The following is a 17,314-nucleotide window of genomic DNA, read 5'->3' as shown; positions in this document are numbered from 1 at the left end:
CCAGCTTCTGGGGGTCCATTCCAGGCCGGGCCTCTCTGCTGCTGGGTGCCGGCAGCCTCTGGCTCTCTTGGGCATCAGCTGCGATAGCGTCCCTCCTCTCCCTGCATCCTGACAAGCAGCTGCTTGAACTCCTCCAGGGTTGGAGGGCTCACTCCCTGCAGGATGCACAGCCTTCAGCCCGTTGCTGTGTAACGAGAGTGCCTGGTGGCCACGCATCCCACCTCCTGGCACAAGCCGTGTCTCCCGTTGGCCACTCCGCTGTCGGGGTCTAGTCCCCCCGGGACTGTGCCTGACCTGTGGGGGGACACCTGGCCTCTTTCCACTGTTTTCCAGTGATAATTTCACTGCGACGTAGCTTGGTGCAAATGCCTTTTTCCGTCTATTTAAAAAGCTTCCCCTTCGTTTGCAGTCATTTCCTAGGGCTGTGTTCGAAGGTTGGCGTTGCCCACTCAGGTGTGGGAATGGGTTACGTCTCTGGAGTGCACACTGCGAAGTTTTTTCTAGAAAGCAGAACCGGCTGGGCACGGTGGCTCGTGCCTGTCATCCCAGCACTTTGCGAGGTTAAAGTGGGTGGATCAGGAGGTCAAAAGTTCAAGACCAACCTGGCCAAGATGGTGAAACCCTGTCTCTAGTAAAAATACAAAAGAATTAGGCAGGTGTGGTGGCAGGTGCCTGTAATCTCAGCTACTCAGGAGACTGAATCAGAGAATTGCTTGAACCTGGGAGGTAGAGGTTGCAGTGAGCCGAGATCACACCACTGCACTCCAGCCTGGGTGACAGAGCGAGACTCTGTCTCAAAACAAAGACACCAGGAAGGTGGTGCTTGCCCTCTTCACATTGCCAGGGGTCCACTTCTATGTTTTGATGTTTTGAAAGTCACGGTCTTTGAGGCTTTTCAGATGGGTTTTAGCAGGATTTAAAAAATAATTGGCCCAGTGTAGTGGCTGGGAGGGCTCCTTGAGCTGTCATTCCAGATGGAAGCGAGCGAGGGGGTGCGGCTGGGGGGTCGGAAGAAGCCAGATGGTCCGAGTCTCTGCTCTCCCATCCCCCATGGCGTCCCGGTGACCTTGGCTCGTCTAGGCTGCTTGGGGTGTGCATGGCGATGGCTGGAGGGGCGAGGCTGCACAGAAGTGATGAGCGCCCCCCTCCCCACTGGCCACTCTGAGGAAGGGGCCTCAGGCCACTGAGGTGGGCGAGGCCAGACACAGCAGGAGGGGCTTCTCACCAGGCCTACCCTATTCATGCTGCCTGGCGTGGGTCCTGGGGGACAGGACGCGGTGCGGGTCACAGCCATTCCAGGGTGACTGCTGCGCCAGCCCTGTGTGGAAGGCCCAGGGTGGCCACACCATTTCCAGGGAGGAGCCTGAGGCCCCAGGCTGGGCCAGGGTCACTGCCTCGCCAATCAAGATGGGGTTCAGAAGCCTCCTGGGGGCCACCCAGGTGTCCAAGGTGTCTTCTGTGGCCTCCAGCTCGTCCCCCAGTCCAGCCCCAACCGTCCCTGTCACAGGGATGCCGGTCACACAGCCGTCCCCTGCCTCCTGGACTGGCGACTGCCCAGGTGGCCTTGGCCCTGCCCTCACCACCTCTGGGCCCCGACCAAGGTGTTCTAATGGACACCCCGACCCTGGGGTCTGTGAGGCAGAGGGCCCCACTCTCTGGCTGGCAGACCAGAGAGGTGAGTGTTCTGGGCTGCCTTGAGATGGGGGCACCTGTTCCTGGGGCTGTCCTGGCCCCAGCCCTGCACCCGTCCAACGGGATGTGTGCAGAGGCCCACGAGGTGCAGTGGGGGACTGCGGGGGACTTCGGCCACTCTCTGTCCTTCCCTCAGGCCGTGCCCCCTGGCCGGTGCTGCCCCACTCCCAGATAGGGAACCAGTCTGGGAGGGGCTGCCTGCCCCGCTACACAGTGGGCATGGCGGACGGCTCTGATGGGGTGTCTTCACCCCTGAACCGGCCAAGGGCTGCCGGGCTCTGTGGCTGCAGGGGAGGGGTCAAGGGCCCAGCGCCCCATCTCAGACAGGCACTCCGTCAAGTCCTGTCCGTCAGCCTGCAGGGCCGACTGCAGTCACAGGTGTCTGTGTCTTGTCAGCCTGGGAGCTCAATGCCGCAGCGCCCCGGCTGCACCCCAGGGCACCGGGAGGCAGAGGCTAAGAGGTCGCAGAGCCCAGAATTTGCTTCCTTGGCCCAGGTGGTCCTTCCAGTTCCCCGGGTCTGCAGGTTGGGGACAAACACAGGCAGCTCTGCTCGGCTCAGCCCATGGGGAGGTGCCAAGTGAAAGCAGGTTCAAGACAAAATATGGAGCCGGGCGCCCTCCCCCCATATGGCTCAAACCTGCATTCATCTGGGGAAACTGAGTCACAGTGAGGCTCCAGGACGGTCCTCAGGCCACATCAGTCCCAGAAGGTTTCCTGACCTCCCACCCTTGAAGGGCAGTGAGGAGGGGCCCAGGCCACCTGCCGCAGGTTCTGGGTCAGCCTGCAGTCCTGGAGCTGCTGTCCCCAAAGCCCACCTTTCACGAGGAGCCTCCCGTGTGCCCCAGAGTGTGCAGTCAGGGCCAGGGGTAAGGGCTCAATCAGCCAGGGAGGGCATGGTGGGGGCACAGTGGCGGCATGGGGCTGGGGAGGGTACGACAGGGGAACAGTGGGGGCATGCGGTGGGGAGGGCACCGTGGGGGCATGGGTGGGGGAGGGGGCAGCAGGGGCACTGTGGGGGCATGGGGCAGGGAGGGCGTGGTGAGGGCACCGTGGGGGCATGGGGTGGGGGAGGGCATGGCGAGGGCACCGTGGGGGCATGGGTGGGGGAGGGCATGGCAGGTGCACCGTGGGGGCATGGGGTGGGGGAGGGGATGGCGGGGGCACAGTGGGGTCATGGGGTGGGGGTGCCAGAGGGAGATGGCCTGGGAGGGACGTGGCCCAGGAAGAGCCTGGGCTCCTGTGGCCAGAGAGATGATGGGAGAGGAGGTGGAGGTGGAGGTGGAGGGGGCAGGGGCCCAGGGGCCTGTGCAGGGGAGGACAGGCCTGGGGTTCCGGGGGTTCCCAGAACAGGGTGGGCCAGGCCCGCCAAGTGGAGCCCAGGAGCTGCTGGCATCTCATGGCCAACACTGCACTCTGCTGGCCGTGGGGGGAAACGCACCCGGGCTGGGGCTCCCGTGGCCCAGGACGGGGTCACGTGGTGTGCGGGGCACTCCTTGCCCATCCAGACTCTGCCAGGCAGCCTGGCCCAGGGGTTGGGGGACCATGCGGGCGGCCTCCACAGCACAGGACCGTGGGCGACCCTGGCTGGGACACGGAAGGAGGAGGGAGGCGGGGCCCGGCTCTGGGGCACTGGTTCCAGGAACAGAGCGGCAGGGGTCCCAGCAGGAATGGCCTCAGGCTTGGGTCCTCTGGGACTTTGCGTGGGGCTCAGGCTGCCCCAGAGGGTCCTGCAACCTGAGAGCTGCCCAGGGGACGGCCCCTGACCCTCACCTACGGCTGGCCCTGAGGCAGGACATGGACAACAGCTGGGGCTGCCCAGGTCACAGCAGAGAGCAGAGCTGGGTGGCACAGGTTCCAGCCCAGCCTGGGGGTCTGAGGGGCTAGAGCCCAGCCCTGCGCCTGACCTGCAGCCTCCTAGCCTGGCAGCACTTCTGGGCTCTGCTAACAGGGGCCTCCCGGGACTGGCTCGGTCTGGGCTCTGCTAACAGGAGCCTCCCGGGACTGGCTCGGTCTGGGCTCTGCTAACAGGGGCCTCCCAGGACTGGCTCGGAGCTGCCTCCTGAAGTAGGCACTCGGGTCCAGCCTGCGGTGGGGAGGGGGCCACAGCACTGCCCCCCAACCCCAGGCGAAACCTGCACAAGGAGACTGGAAGGCGGGGCTGGTCGGACAAGTTGGGGGCTGCAGCATGGAGGAACTCTGCGCGCTCGCAGCCTGAGCAGGAGGGGCGGGTCCCCCTCCACAGCCTCCCAGGAGAGGGGGCCCCACCTGCCTACCCCGCCCCAGTCCTGCCTGTGGTCGCACCTTACCCACCGGGCGTGCTCTGCGAAACGGCTTCTCCCGGCCCAGCTGGAGGCCATGGACCCCGAGGCCACCCGTGCAGCTGTCTGCTCGGGGATGGGCAAGCGAGCCAGACCCCAGCGCGCACCCAGCTCACCCGCGGGGCGGCCCGAGCAGGACGGGACGGGGCGGGCTCAGCCCCAGGCAACGGCGAGACCGCATTTCCACGCGCAGCCGGCAGAGGGCGAGCGTCCACCGCCCACGACAGCGCCGCCAATTCGGGGCCAGGGAGGGGGCCGGGAAGGGGGCCCTGGGGGGAGGCGGAGCCTGGGAGGGTCTGTAGGGGGCGACAGGGGCTGGGGGAGGGGTCTGGGGGACGGTGAGTGCTCGGGGAGGGGGCCTGGGGGGGAAGGCGGGGCCTAGGAGGGTCTGCAGGGGGAGGCAGGGGCTGGGGGAGGGTGTCTGGGGGATGGTGAGTGCTGGTGGGGTCTGTGGAGGGAGGTGGGGGACTGGGTGGAGGGGCCTGGGGTGCGGTGGAGGCTGGGGGAGGGGGTTGGGGGCAGGCGGGGCGCTGGGGGCGGCTGGAGCGTGGGGACCGAGGGGGATTTGGATACCACAGGGAGGCAGGGCATGGGGGCGCGAGGGTGGGCGACGGGGGGGCCATGGAGGGCAAAGGGCCACGGGGGCCACAGGGTCAAGGAAGGTGCAGGGGGGCGTGGGTCTGTAAGGGGCACAGGGCGAGGGCGGGGCGCAGGGGTGCGAGACCTGGGGGTGCCAAGGGCCAGGAGCTGTTGCAGTGCCTCCTTGTCCCAGGCCCGGCCAAGTTCTGGCAGGAGGACCTGGGCGGACAGTGTCTGGGCCTGCGGCTTCACCTAGAGGTCGTGCGGCACCAGGTGCAGCATCACTTGCTCCAGGTGGGGCACCCTAAACTCCCAGACCCCTGAGGCCGGCTGCCACTCTGCCCCCTCACGACCTGGCCTGGGCCCCCAGCACCTCCCATCCCCTGGCCGCCCACCCCGAGGGACCCCAGAAGCAGAGGCCCCACCTCTCTGGGCTCCCCTTCCAAGGACATGAAACCAGGTGACATTGGGCGTGGCCAGCTGGTGTTCCACCCCAACGGAGCAGCCGGGCGTGGGGTGTGGGGGAGGATGGGGCAGGAGGAGGTTTAGGGAGCATGGGCCGCCCCCGGTGGTTGTCCCCAGCCATCCTGGCCCAGTCACAGGGCTCTGACTCTGGGGTCTCAGTGTGGCCTCGGCTGCCTGAGTCCCCTGAGTCCTTGAGCAGGGTTGGGGTCGTGGGGGTGGGGACTCTTGGGCCGGAGCTTGGGGCTGTGCTGACTCTCCAAACCCCGCTGGGTGCCCCGGGAGGGCTGGGTGGCCATGCACAACACCCCTTCATCTGCACCTCCTCTGGGCCCTGGACAGGACCGGCCTCTGGACACAGCCCCAGGGGCCAGGTGCCTCTGGCTGGGGTTCCAGTGACCGAGCTGGTGCAGGAGAACAGCGCTGGCCTGGCCTGGCCCACACGCTGGGGCGTGGGGACACTGCCACCCTACTTGCCCCAGGTGTAGGCCCATGGGCACTGTGCTGCCTGCAGACGCTGTGGAAAATCACAGACCAGGGGCTCTTTTTGGTGGACTTCCCTTAGAGTCCTTCATGGGGTCTTGCCAGGACCTCCTGCTGCCGCGGTCTCAGCCTGGGAGTCTTGGGTCCTGTCCCTCCCAGACTGGAAGGTGCCTGCTTCTCCCCTCTGTAGCCCCGCCCGTACCCCGCACCCCCAGGCTGGGAACGAGGTGGAGGGGCTGCACACGTCCCTGATGGCGCTGCTGGAGAAGCTTCTAGAAGCGGAGCAGTCGCTGGGCAACCTGGAGCACATGCAGGAGCCTGGAGAAAGACATCACCGTCAAGACCAGCAGCCTCTACGTCGGCCGCCAGGCGTGCACAGCTACTGCGCCGCTACCCCACCGTCCTGCAGCTGCCTGGAGGCCAGTAAGCGGCTGGCATGGTGCAGGCGACATCCTGCATTTTCTGTCCCGTCTCCCAAATAAAGAGCATGTTAGCTTTCTGCACAGCGCATGTGCGCCAGTGGAGGGACACACAGGAAGGGGCTTTCTCTGTGCCCCTTCCACTGAGGAATTGAGGAATTCCTCAATTCCTCTGCCCAACTGGCCCCTCCCAGAGGGGCAGATCCTGACCCTGAAAGGTGGGCCCAGAAGCTTCCAGAACCTTCTCTCCAGCACAGGCTGTTCCAGAGAAAATGTCACTTCCTGTCACCGTGGAAGCCATGCCGTTTGTTAGGAGCTGCCGGTCACCACGGCGACAACCGGGGCCGGCTCTCATTCTTTGGGGCCATTAAAATTCACTCGGGTGCTGTTGCCATGGGGTCTTCGCAGCCAGGAGAGAGAAGAGGACCTGGCGTGGAGCCTCACCCGGGGGGCTGCAGGCAGCTCATGTCCTGTGCACACAGCCCCTCAAAGCTGCTCAAGGGCACCAGACGGTCTGGGGCGGTGACCCCCCGGGGGGGGACAAGGAACCGCCTCTCTGCAGTCCCCCTGGCACGGGGGCCTGGAGCCAGGCAGAAGCTGGTGAACTCAAAGGCCCCTGAGCCTGGGTAGGGGCTTCACTCCCTGCCGCCTGGGACACCACGGCCAGGGAGGGGAGGGTGTGGGTGAGCGGCGGCTGCAGAGCCCCATGCCTGCTGCGGGAGGGGTGGCCGGGCACTGCCCCATCCTGCATCCAGGGCTCTGGGTGGAGCTCAGACCCGGTGCCAGCCTCCGTGGGTGTAAGGTCCCTGTGCCGTGCCCACTCCAGCCCCACAGGGAGCTGCTGGCTGCTGTCGCCTCCCACGTGGCGGCTCGTCACGCATTCTCGGCCAGTGGCCATTAAGAGGCTTGGGAGATAATGGTCCCTCCACGCCGGCCCCTGCACTCAGGCCTCATTATCACCCAGGCCCAGGCAGCACTCAGGCCTGTCAGGTCCTCGTCAGGCTGAGGCCCCCCTGTCCCCTCTGGGAGGGGGTGGCTTATGGGGAGCCGAGGGCCGGGGGAGGGGGAGGGGCCTGGAAGGAGTCTCCGAGGCCGGCTGGTGGCACCAGGCTGGGAACACAGAGCCAGGTGCTGTTCTGAGCACGAGGCAGGTTCCAACTTTGGGCCTCACGTGCACTTTACAGCTGGGGAGACAGCCCAGGGGTCCCTGCGCCTGCGCCCACTGTGCTCCCACGCCAGGGCCAGGCTGATGACTGCAGCCTGAAGATGGGCGCGACTCCCGGGCTGGAGAGGGGCCAACACCCCCGCCCCCAATTTCCTGACCTCCCCACTCCCACACGCGCAGGGAGACTGCAGACTACCGGACTGGGGCACGCAGGGGCCGCCCACTTTGTGCTGAAAAAGGAGCCCCAGACTTTCGCAGTCTAACAGTAAAATCCTGAACCCCATGGATGGAGCCCTCTCCGTTTTCTGGGTGCACCCCAAACGCCTTCCTTTAGAAAGACTGGCCACCCCCTCGGGGGCCAAGTGAGCGCCTGCATCCAGGAGCCCCCAGTCTGCACAGCAGGGAGCTGAAGGCTGGGGGGGGGTGGAGTCGGGGGTCTTGTTGAGACCCCTCCCCTGGCACCCCCACCTGCACCTCACTGGCACAAGCGCCCTGCAGCACGGAGAGGGGGCGGCCCTCCTGGGACCCGCCTGGGACACTGCTGGGTGTCTGTGGGGGGCGGGCCCCAGGGTGCCCAGCGGCAGCCGCTCCCCCGTCGCCACGGCAATGCCGCGGTCGTGCCTGGCCAGGGCTATTTCTGTCCAGGAGACGTGCTGTCCTGCCCCACTGAGTCACCCTCCGCGCTCCCTGCCCACCCCACTCAGGCCCGGCCTCCAGCTTCTGTGCCACAGTGGTTCAGGCATCGGCCCCGCCAGCCGCCTGCCCAGACGGACTCTCCCCAGGCCGGGTCATCCCAGGCCACCCGAACCTGAAGGACCCCAAGGCACCCTTCCCGGGCTGTTCACCCACCCCTCAACCTCCTTCCACCCCGCCCTGTGCTTGAGGAGGCTCCAGGACCTGCCCCCAACAAGGGGGACTGTCAGGAACACCCATCTGTTTTTGGGGGGCAGTTCTGCTGGTGTCGGGGGGCACTGAAGGGCACAGGGAGGGGACTCAGGTTCTCTGTGTCTGGGCCTCAGGGATGCTCTGGACACTTCTGAGCTCCACGGGTGCCCATTTCACGTGAGTGGAGGCTAAGCTCAGACCCAGGCTGCAGTGGAGTGTTGGCATCTGCCCATCTTTCTCCACCAGCCCCAGGAGCCCCGCTCTGTCCCACTGGGACGCACCTGCAGAGCTGTGTTCTCGCCACCCAGGTCACAGCTATGCAGAGCTGGCTCCGTGGGCTGCAGGCGCCATAGTCACAGGGTCTCAGGTCTTCACACCCCATCTGTGCCGCCACAGCCAACAGGGTGAAGATGGCTGTCCCCAGGGGGGGCTGCTGGGCCTGGTGGGTGCCGCTGCCAAGGGTGAGCTGTCACCGCCCAGGCCCAGCTGGAGGGGGCGCCTGGAACTGGCCACGGTTGGTGCAGCCCCCACCACAGCCCTCCCCAGCCCCTGCTGCCCGGAGCCTGGCACACGAACCCCCACGGGGGGGACCCCTTGGTCTCCCCTCGCCTCCTGTCCTCCTTTCCTCCTTCGTCTTTAGCATGGGGGTGCTGAGGGTCAGGCCAAGCTGAGGGGCTGCGGGGAGAGCGGGACCCCAGGCCGCACACGAATCTGCCAAGGGGGCTGAGCCAGCTCGGGGCGTCTCCCCGCCTGCAGTCTGCTTTCGGGCAAGGCTGTCACAATTCTCCCACCACATCCAGCGCCTCCTGCAACAGGGACCAGCTTGTGGAGGGAGGACCCGTGGGGAATGGCCGCGTGTCTGTGTCCAGAGGCCCAGGGTCGGAGCAGGACGCGGCCAGGGCGCTGTGTGGCTTGGCCTGGGGCCTGTAGAGAATGGAGCCCCCGCCCGCTGAGGCCTAGGAGTCATTCCCGCAAGTGGTCCGGCCCAGTCCTTATCTGCCGAGAGGCAGGGCTGGTGCGGGGCCTCCCCAGGGGTGTCATGAGGGACTGAAGAGACCCCACGGAGCCTGGGCAGACTGCGCTCCTGGGCTCCGTCCAGCCTGGCCTGCCCGCCAGCAGGATGAGGGCTGTGTGTCACCGGGGGCCTGGTGGCCAGGAGGGCCCCGTGCAGCATGGAGGCCTTGGTCTGGGCCCAAAAACTGGCCTTGGCCCACAGCCCCCTTGCCAGGCCCGCCCAACCGCAGCTTCCACCTCCCTGCTTCTCCTCAGGGCGCCGCACCCCAGGCGGGCAGCAAGCTTGGTTTCCTGATGGAGGAGAGCCGCGTGCCCACGGCACCATCCCACGACCCAGCCGGCCAAGATGCCGGGCCCCAGCCCCACTCATGGGCATGAGGCCGGCGGGAGGACCCTGGGGCCGCGACGCAGGCTTCACAGTGGACGTGGGGCCCTGCCAGCACCCTGTCCGGAGCGCGGCGGAGCTGGCCTCTCAGCCTGTTGGTCTTGGACGGCCCAGAGGAAGCCACAGGCGCCCGGGCGGGCATGAAAGGGCTCTTTGACGGCTGGGTTGCCGGGACAGTAACGCAGATGGCCGACCAGGCAGGGAGCATCCCTGAATCCCTGAGACGGTAACAGGGGGCGCGGGGCCTGGGGTGGTCGTGGGGGTCTTCACAGCCGCCCTGGGCGAGCTGGGCTCCCCCTGAATCCCAGCGGAGCGGGATCCAGCCCCGATTGTCTGCCAGGCAGGGCCAGGGGCTGGGACGACCGGGAACTCTGTGGGGGCTCCTGCAGGCCTCCGTCCGTGGACACACCCACTCCTGCCAGGCTCCCTCCGCTGGAGGAGTCCAGGGGGTCTTGTGGTGTCCAGTGGGGCCAGGGGGTGAGTCAGGGTCTGCTGAGCTTGCAGGGAGGCAGGCAGAGGGGGTCTCAACACCCAGAGACTTTCCACCCACCTGGAATGGCCCACTGCAAGAGGAAGGACCTTGCCCTGTGCTGCAATCCCAGAGGGCTTCCTGAAGGAGGCAGCCTAGATCTTTGTCCAGCAGAGCCCATCTTCAGGGAAGATTGAGGACCCTGACCTGGTGCACCTCCCCTAGCAGAAGATACTCCTGGCCAAGCCTCCAGATGTGGCTGTGAGGGGAGTGGGGTAGGCAAGGCCCACCTGGCAGGGGGCAAAACTGAGACCGGCTTGTTGAGGCAGCTGCTGGTAGAGTCGGGAGGGGGGTCCACCTTGCTCATGGGGACCCAAGCTGGCTCTGGCTCCCCCTCAGCACCAAGGTAGGACCATCCTTCCCTAGTCTGGGGGAGGCAGAGGGGTGGTCTCCCAAGGCCCCTGCAGGCCCTGCCCTGAGGGCTCTGGACGAGAGGCTCTCTGGGCCCGGCTGAGACTGTGCCTCCGTGCACTGTGCAGGGACCCCCGCTCCAGGCCAGCTTTGGGGGGCCTTTCCCTGGAGCAGGCCAGCCGCCATGCCCCAGGGCTCTGCCCAGTCAGAGGGTGGGGCCTTGGGTGGCCACCCGCTCCTGAGTTTAGAGGGCTGTCTCAGAGACCTCTGTGTCCCGTAATGGCTTCTTTTCCATCTGCTGGGTGTGGGGGCCCCAGCTTTAGGGACCAGGACTCCCCGACTCCAGGTGTGCAGGAGGCCTGCTGCAGCCCAGAGTGCAGCAGCCCCTGAGCCCCGGCCTTGGCCTCACCCACTGGGCCAGGACCGTCTGTGTCCACACAGAAGCTCCCGCCTCCACTGGCTGTATTCCCAATGGGGGCAGGGTGGGGCTGGGCTGCCGCAGGGTCTGGGGGCTCCAGCTGGGGCACCTCCTTCTAAGTCCTTCCCCTCTTCCTTCTCCCCCAGCCCTGGCCGAGATGGCAGCTCCCACCCTGCTGCTCCTGGCACTGCTGTTGCCCGCAGGGGCCTGGCCTGGGCTGCCCAGGAGGCCCTGTGTGCACTGCTGCCGCCCGGCCTGGCCCCCCGGACCCTATGCCCGGGTGAGTGACGGGGACCCGTGGAGGAGCCTGCCTCGAGTGCGGCCCACCATAGACATTGAAATCCTCAAAGGTGAGGCCCGTGGGTGCTGCCTGCATGTTCCCCCACCAGGACCCAAAAGTCCACAGGGAGTGGGAGGGGACCTGGGGCTCGGGAGGAGGGCGGGAGGGGAGGCTGAGCCCCACTCTCTGTCCTGGCAGCACTCCCTGCCCAGGGACCCCTGGGCTCCCCCCTCAAGCAGGAAGAAGCCTGGCTTGGGAAGGGGCCCACGATCCAAAGTGGGGTGCGAGGACCCTGGGGAGGGACCAGGGTTCCTGAGATCCCCAAAGTAGCAGCCCCTTGGGAAGGGAGACTGGGCGGCCCGCTTGCTCTGAGACCTCTTGACAAGGCTGCGCTGTCCCGAAGGCTGGACAGCAGGCCATACTAAGGTTAGACTTGGGTAGGAACTTCCCGGCCTTCTCATTCTTTAACACCCAACCCAGACCGTAGCTGGCCCTGACCACCATGTCCCACCCTCTCAGTGGGGACGGCCTTGTCACAGGCCTTGGTCCAGCCACACCTTTGGAGAATGGCTTCACCCCATCTTACAGAAGTGGACACGGAGGCTGGGACAGGGGCCGTCACTTGCAAAGACTGTGTCCTTACAGTGACCCTTGAGCCCCAGCCCGGGTGCCTGGAATCGGGGAGGCCTGCCCAGCCCGGCCCGACCCGCGGCTTCCGCTTGTTCCCCGCAGGTGAGAAGGGCGAGGCCGGCGTCCGAGGTCGTGCCGGCAAGAGCGGGAAGGAGGGACCGCCGGGCGCCCGGGGCCTGCAGGGCCGGAAAGGCCAGAAGGGGCAGGTGGGGCCGCCGGGAGCCCCGTGCCAGCGCGCCTACGCGGCCTTCTCCGTGGGCCGGCGCGAGGGCCTGCACAGCTCCGACGACTTCCAGGCGGTGCCCTTCGACACGGAGCTGGTGAACCTGGACGGCGCCTTCGACCTGGCCGCGGGTCGCTTCCTCTGCACGGTGCCCGGCGTCTACTTCCTCAGCCTCAACGTGCACACCTGGAACTACAAGGAGACCTACCTGCACATCATGCTGAACCGGCGGCCCGCGGCCGTGCTCTACGCGCAGCCCAGCGAGCGCAGCGTCATGCAGGCCCAGAGCCTGATGCTGCCTCTGGCCGCGGGCGACGCCGTCTGGGTGCGCATGTTCCAGCGCGAGCAGGACAACGCCGTCTACGGCGAGCGCGGAGACCTCTACATCACCTTCAGTGGCCACCTGGTCAAGCCGGCCGCCGAGCTGTAGCCGGGTGAGGGGCCCGCAGCTGAGCCCCGCAGCCTGAGTGCTGGGGGGGTGGGGGGGCAGCAGAGCTTCAGCGCCGACTGTGTGCAGGGATTGGTTGAGCGCCCACTGTGTGCAGGGATTGGTTGAGCGCCTACTGTGTGCAGGGATTGATTGAGCGCCGACTGTGTGCAGTGATTGGTTGAGCGCCGACTGTGTGCAGTGATTGAGCGCCGACTGTGTGCAGTGATTGGTTGAGCCCCAACTGTGTGCAGTGACTGAGTGCCGACTGTGTGCAGGGATTGGTTGAGCGCCGACTGTGTGCAGGGATTGGTTGAGCGCCGACTGTGTGCAGGGATTGGTTGAGTGGCGACTGTGTGCAGGGATTGGTTGAGCGCCGACTGTGTGCAGTGATTGGTTGAGCGCCGACTGTGTGCAGTGATTGAGCGCTGTGTGCAGTGATTGGTTGAGCCCCAACTGTGTGCAGAGTGACTGAGTGCCGACTGTGTGCAGGGATTGGTTGAGCGCCGACTGTGTGCAGTGATTGAGTGCCGACTGTGTGCAGGGATTGGTTGAGCGCCCACTGTGTGCAGGGATTGGTTGAGCGCCCACTGTGTGCAGGGATTGGTTGCGCCCTGTGTGCAGGGATTGGTTGAGTGCCCACTGTGTGCAGGGATTGGTTGAGCGTCGACTGTGTGCAGGGATTGGTTGAGCGTCGACTGTGTGCAGGGATTGGTTGAGCGCTGACTGTGTGCAGGGATTGGTTGAGCGCCGACTGTGTGCAGTGATTGGTTGAGCGCCGACTGTGTGCAGGGACTGGGCTATGTGGAGTGCTGGGTGTGGTGGGAGCAAGTCTGACCCGCACCTGCCCTCACAGGGGCTGGCACACAGGAAGCCACGTGGATGGAGGCCTGCGGTGCTGAGTGTGCCGTGGGTGGGGCCGGGTGGTAGAGCTAGCCGGGTGCCTCCACATGGGATGTTGGGAGCCTGGTTGCTCACCCAGGTACTTGTCCTCACGGCCGAGGGGCCATTCTGCTTATAAAAGCTGTGCCAGGCACCCCTGCTGTGGCGATATTCATTCGACTTTGGGTATTTGCCAAGCACCTGACAGGTGTAGCGGGACCCGGGGGAGGCCAAAAGAGTCGAAGGAAGACGGTAACTTCCTGGCAGTGTTAGGGGCACCCAGCACTCACAGTGGCCGGGCGGGTGGGGCTGGCCTGGCAGAGGCTTGTCCTTGGCAAGAAACACGTGGCTGAGCGCGGGGGTGCCAGTTTTGGGGGCTCACGGGTCCCCAATCTGTCTGAATGGGTGGGGGCTGGAGAAAGATTGGACCCTGATGGGCACCAGAGCCGGGGGGAACTTCAGACCCCCACGGAGTCGCCTCATGCTTAGACAGGGATGAAAGTCGGGTCCACATGGCCTGGCTGCAGTTGTGGGGGCAGAGAGGGCCCTGTTTGGGAGTGTGGGTGCGTCGGTACCTCCAGGCAAGGGTCTGGCCCAGCTATGGTCACTGGAAGCCTCTGTTACCCTCACCAGCTGGAACAGCTGTGGCCACTCCCGGAAGCCCTCCCGGCCACGTGCTCACTTGTCTCTGGAACCACCTCAACCCGGCCTGGGCCTCCCTCCCCCTCTTCCTAGCCCCTCTAGCCTGGCCGCCCACCCACTGCCTCCTCCTCCTCGGTATGCTGTCTGTGGCGGCGTGGCCACTGGGCCCTGGCAGCCACAGCATCAGGAGTCACCGGCCTCAGCCATGCTGCCTGGAACCCTCACAAGGCCGTCCACAAAGCATCCCCGGGTGGGGGCAGGAGAGCCCCCACAGAGGCACCAAGAGTGGGCTCGTGGGGGTCTGGAACAGATGCAGGGTCCCAGGTGCCCCCACGGCCCCTTGATCCTTGTCCACCCTGGGACGTCCAGACCCACGGAGTGCCCAGCTCGCCCGTCCCCCTCTTCAGGAACTGCCCTGCCGACACGCCCTCCCCATAGGGGCCCCCACTAGTCCTGACCAATTTCTGAGCAGCTAGGTCCACAGCCTGCCCCGGGAGCGTCTGTGAGGGAACAGTCCCCCACATCAGGGTGCACCCTGCAGGGTGGGGCCAGCTGAGGAGAGAGGTAGGAGGGCAGGGGCTGCAGCCCCTAGGGCAGGGGGACCTTGTCTGTCCATCTGGCAGCACACACTGGCTGGGAGGAAGCAGCCGGGAACAGTGACCCTCCCTGTCGCCACAGGGCCCCAGCCTGAGACTGCTCAGTCGTCCCCACTACCCGCCACTGGACCAGGCCTGGGGCAACCAGCAGTGGGGGTCGGGTGGAGGAACCGGGGGAGGAGGGGCGAGGGTGGCAGGAGATGGGGGTCGGGGCCATCTCCCACCACAGCCGCCGTTTTTGTGTGAAGACTCTGGAACTTCCAGGCCCACCCTCGGGAAATGCCATCCTCTCCTTATAGACAGATGTCTGCCTGTGGGGACCCTGGGAGCCCCAGCTGGCGCCCGCCTCTCCACCTCGCCTCACTCCTGTCCTGGGACAGAGGGTGCCCTGCCCTTGGGAGGTGATGCGCTGAGGCCCGGCCAGAGTCTGCAGAACCCACGTGTGTGTGTGCTGGGAGCCACTCCCCAGGCAGGCGGGGGACCAAGCGTGGCCCTCAACAGCACAGGACAGGAGGAGGGTCATCTACGGGGACCCCCATTTGCTGTGCACACATGGCCCCTCTGCAGGGAGATGGGCTCTGTCCTGGCCGCGCCACCCGCCCACTGCCCAAGCCTTGCTGCCTCCCCAGTCCCCCGGCATCCACCTTTTCCCCTGAGGCTGTCGCTGGGGCCAGGCTGCCCCGCAGCACCCCCATGTGGCCCCGTACTCAAGTCCCACCTTGTGTGTCTGTGGGGGGTGGTAGCAGGGCTCCTGGGTGTGGTGACAACCACGGACGGGGGCGCTGGGGCCAGTGGCCGGGGCTGGTGAACTCTGGCCCTGCTAGACGGGGGGGGCACTGGCGCTAGGGCTGGCCTGGGAACCTTCCCTCTCCTCTGCCCCACACTGAGGTGGGCGGTGCCTTAGGCTGCACTTTGGCCCCAAGCCTGAGTCCCCTCCTGGCTGGAATAGCAGGACACACCCAGGGCGCCTGGCAACCGGCAGGGGTCGGAGCCATCTCCAGGCACTCATGGGGCCTTGGCACAGAGGCTTCTGCCTTAGAGATAAAGGCGCCCGAACAGGAAGGGGCGGGCTGAGGGAAGATTGGCAGACCCCAGGCCTCCCACCCCGACCTGGACACCCCCAGCCCTACCCCATTTGCTGAGGGGCCAGGAGAGAAGCCCACAGCCAGGTCCTGGCTGCAGCAGCAGGGCGCCTGGTCAGCACTCTGGGGAGCCGGTGGAGCCTTGTGCTCACTCAGCCCCTTCCGAAGTGAGGACACCCAGTGCCACGCGGGCAGAGCCGGGCTGCAGCCACGTCCCACCCACCCCACACAGAGCCCGTGTCCCTGCCAGCTCTGCCTGTGGCCTCAGGTCCTGTGCAGCAGCGGGGGTGCAAAGACCTCTGTCAGGGACCCCGGAGCAGCTGTCAGGGGCCCTGGGCTTGCAGGTCCAAAGTGGGTACTGCCCAGAGCCGAGCCCTGGGTGTCCAGACCCGGGAGGACTGGGGCCGAGCCGTGGGTGTCCCGGAGGACTGGGGCCGAGCCCTGGGTGTCCCGGAGGACTGGGGCCGAGCCCTGGGTGTCCAGACCGGGGAGGACTGGGGCCGAGCCCTGGGTGTCCCGGAGGACTGGGGCCGAGCCCTGGGTATCTCGGAGGACTGGGGCCGAGCCCTGGGTGTCCAGACCCAGGAGGACTGGGGCCGAGTCCTGGGTGTCCCGGAGGACTGGGGCCGAGCCCTGGGTGTTGACTGCACAGCTCCAGGGATTCCTGCTTGGGGGGATCCCCAGGAGGAGCCTGTTGGGGTCAAGTGTGGCAGGTGCTTGAAGAACCAGAGGTGGGGGGTATGGGCTGCTGGGGGTTGGGGTCCTGGCTGGCCATGCAAAGGTTCCTGGCCCCGGTGAGAGAGCAGGGCTGGCTGGGAGATGGGAGCCAGGGGTCCGGACCACCCCCGGGCCGGGGAGGACATCTACTCTGCAGGCTGCCTGTTCTGCGCTGGGGAAGCCCTCCAGAATCCCAGACAACCATTCCCTTCCCTGGCCCTGGCCCAGCTGCCCCGGGGTCTCCAGCCTCTGTGATTCCAGAGAACCTGTGCTGCCGCGGTGGCAGGTGGTCCTGAGGAAGAGAGTCTCGGGAAGACACTGGGCCCTGCACCAGGGAGCCCAGAAGGTGCGTGTCACCAGATCCAGCCAAGAACCTGGATGTGACCACAGCAGGCCCGAGGCCAGCCACCCGTTCCGAGGGACAGGCTGGACCTCCCAGCACAGGCGTCGCCATGGCCTGTGGGCAGTTGCAGCCGCTGACGTTAAGAAGCCAGAGCAAGGGTCAGGCGGGCAGGGGTGCCAGGTCTCTTGGAAGCTGGCGGGGGTGTCTAATGAACGCCAGTGGCGATCCGGGTTCTGGGAGAGCCGGGGTGGGGAGACGCCCGCGAGAGCCTCAGACAGCAGGACCTGCATCCCGCCGACCTTCCAGGCTTATTTGTTTAAAAAACAATGACTGAGAACTGAAAGTGAGACAAGATAAGTCACGATTCTCTGTCTGTGAAAATCGCCTGAGGGACGCTGCCAGCGCCGGGTGGGAGCAGAAAGAGGGACGCTTGGTAGAGGCCAGAGACCGGGCACCCCCGTGGTTGGCCCGCGCCAGCTTTGATCATGAGTCAACCACACAGGAAGGGACTGGGGAGCACGGCTTTCTGCGGGGACATCCCTGTGACATTCCGGCTGAGCACTGGGCTGGGAAGCAGCTTATCCCATGTGACTTTATCCGTTTAGTGGAATTCCAGTAAAAATCCAATTTTAAATGTTTAGGTGAAATTCATACTACATAGAATTGAGCATTTGAGAGTGAACAGTTGCATGGCACTACACAGTCAGCCGTCACCTCTGTCTGGTTCCCAGATGGTTCCGTCCCCCCGAAAGAAATGTCCACCCCTCAGCAGTCATTCCCCACTCCCCCGT

At 66.0% G+C, this 17,314-nt stretch overlaps 1 protein-coding gene across 1 annotated transcript; it reads left to right on the top strand.

Annotated features, from left to right (window-relative positions):
• The first annotated feature begins 7,914 nt into the window (after window positions 1–7,914).
• C1QTNF8 (C1q and TNF related 8) lies at window positions 7,915–12,294 on the top strand. The gene is made up of 3 exons (XM_037990071.2): window positions 7,915–9,629; window positions 10,848–11,051; window positions 11,714–12,294. Exons 2-3 carry the CDS (start codon window positions 10,859–10,861, stop codon window positions 12,262–12,264), a joined length of 744 nt encoding a protein of 247 aa, XP_037845999.2. The 5' UTR covers window positions 7,915–9,629; window positions 10,848–10,858; the 3' UTR covers window positions 12,265–12,294.
• Window positions 12,295–17,314: the final 5,020 nt, after the last annotated feature.

Source organism: Chlorocebus sabaeus, chromosome 5, assembly GCF_047675955.1.
Source record: "Chlorocebus sabaeus isolate Y175 chromosome 5, mChlSab1.0.hap1, whole genome shotgun sequence".
NCBI lineage: Eukaryota > Metazoa > Chordata > Mammalia > Primates > Cercopithecidae > Chlorocebus > Chlorocebus sabaeus.
This window is presented reverse-complemented; position numbering and strand designations above follow the sequence as displayed.

What these genes read in the sequence shown, in the direction of transcription:
- C1QTNF8 (XM_037990071.2), top strand. Translation starts at nt 10,859, where the DNA reads ATGGCAGCTCCCACCCTGCTGCTCCTGGCACTGCTGTTGCCCGCAGGG. An exon ending in AGACATTGAAATCCTCAAAG is followed by an intron (nt 11,052 to 11,713) that starts GTGAGGCCCGTG and finishes TGTTCCCCGCAG; the next exon opens with GTGAGAAGGGCGAGGCCGGC.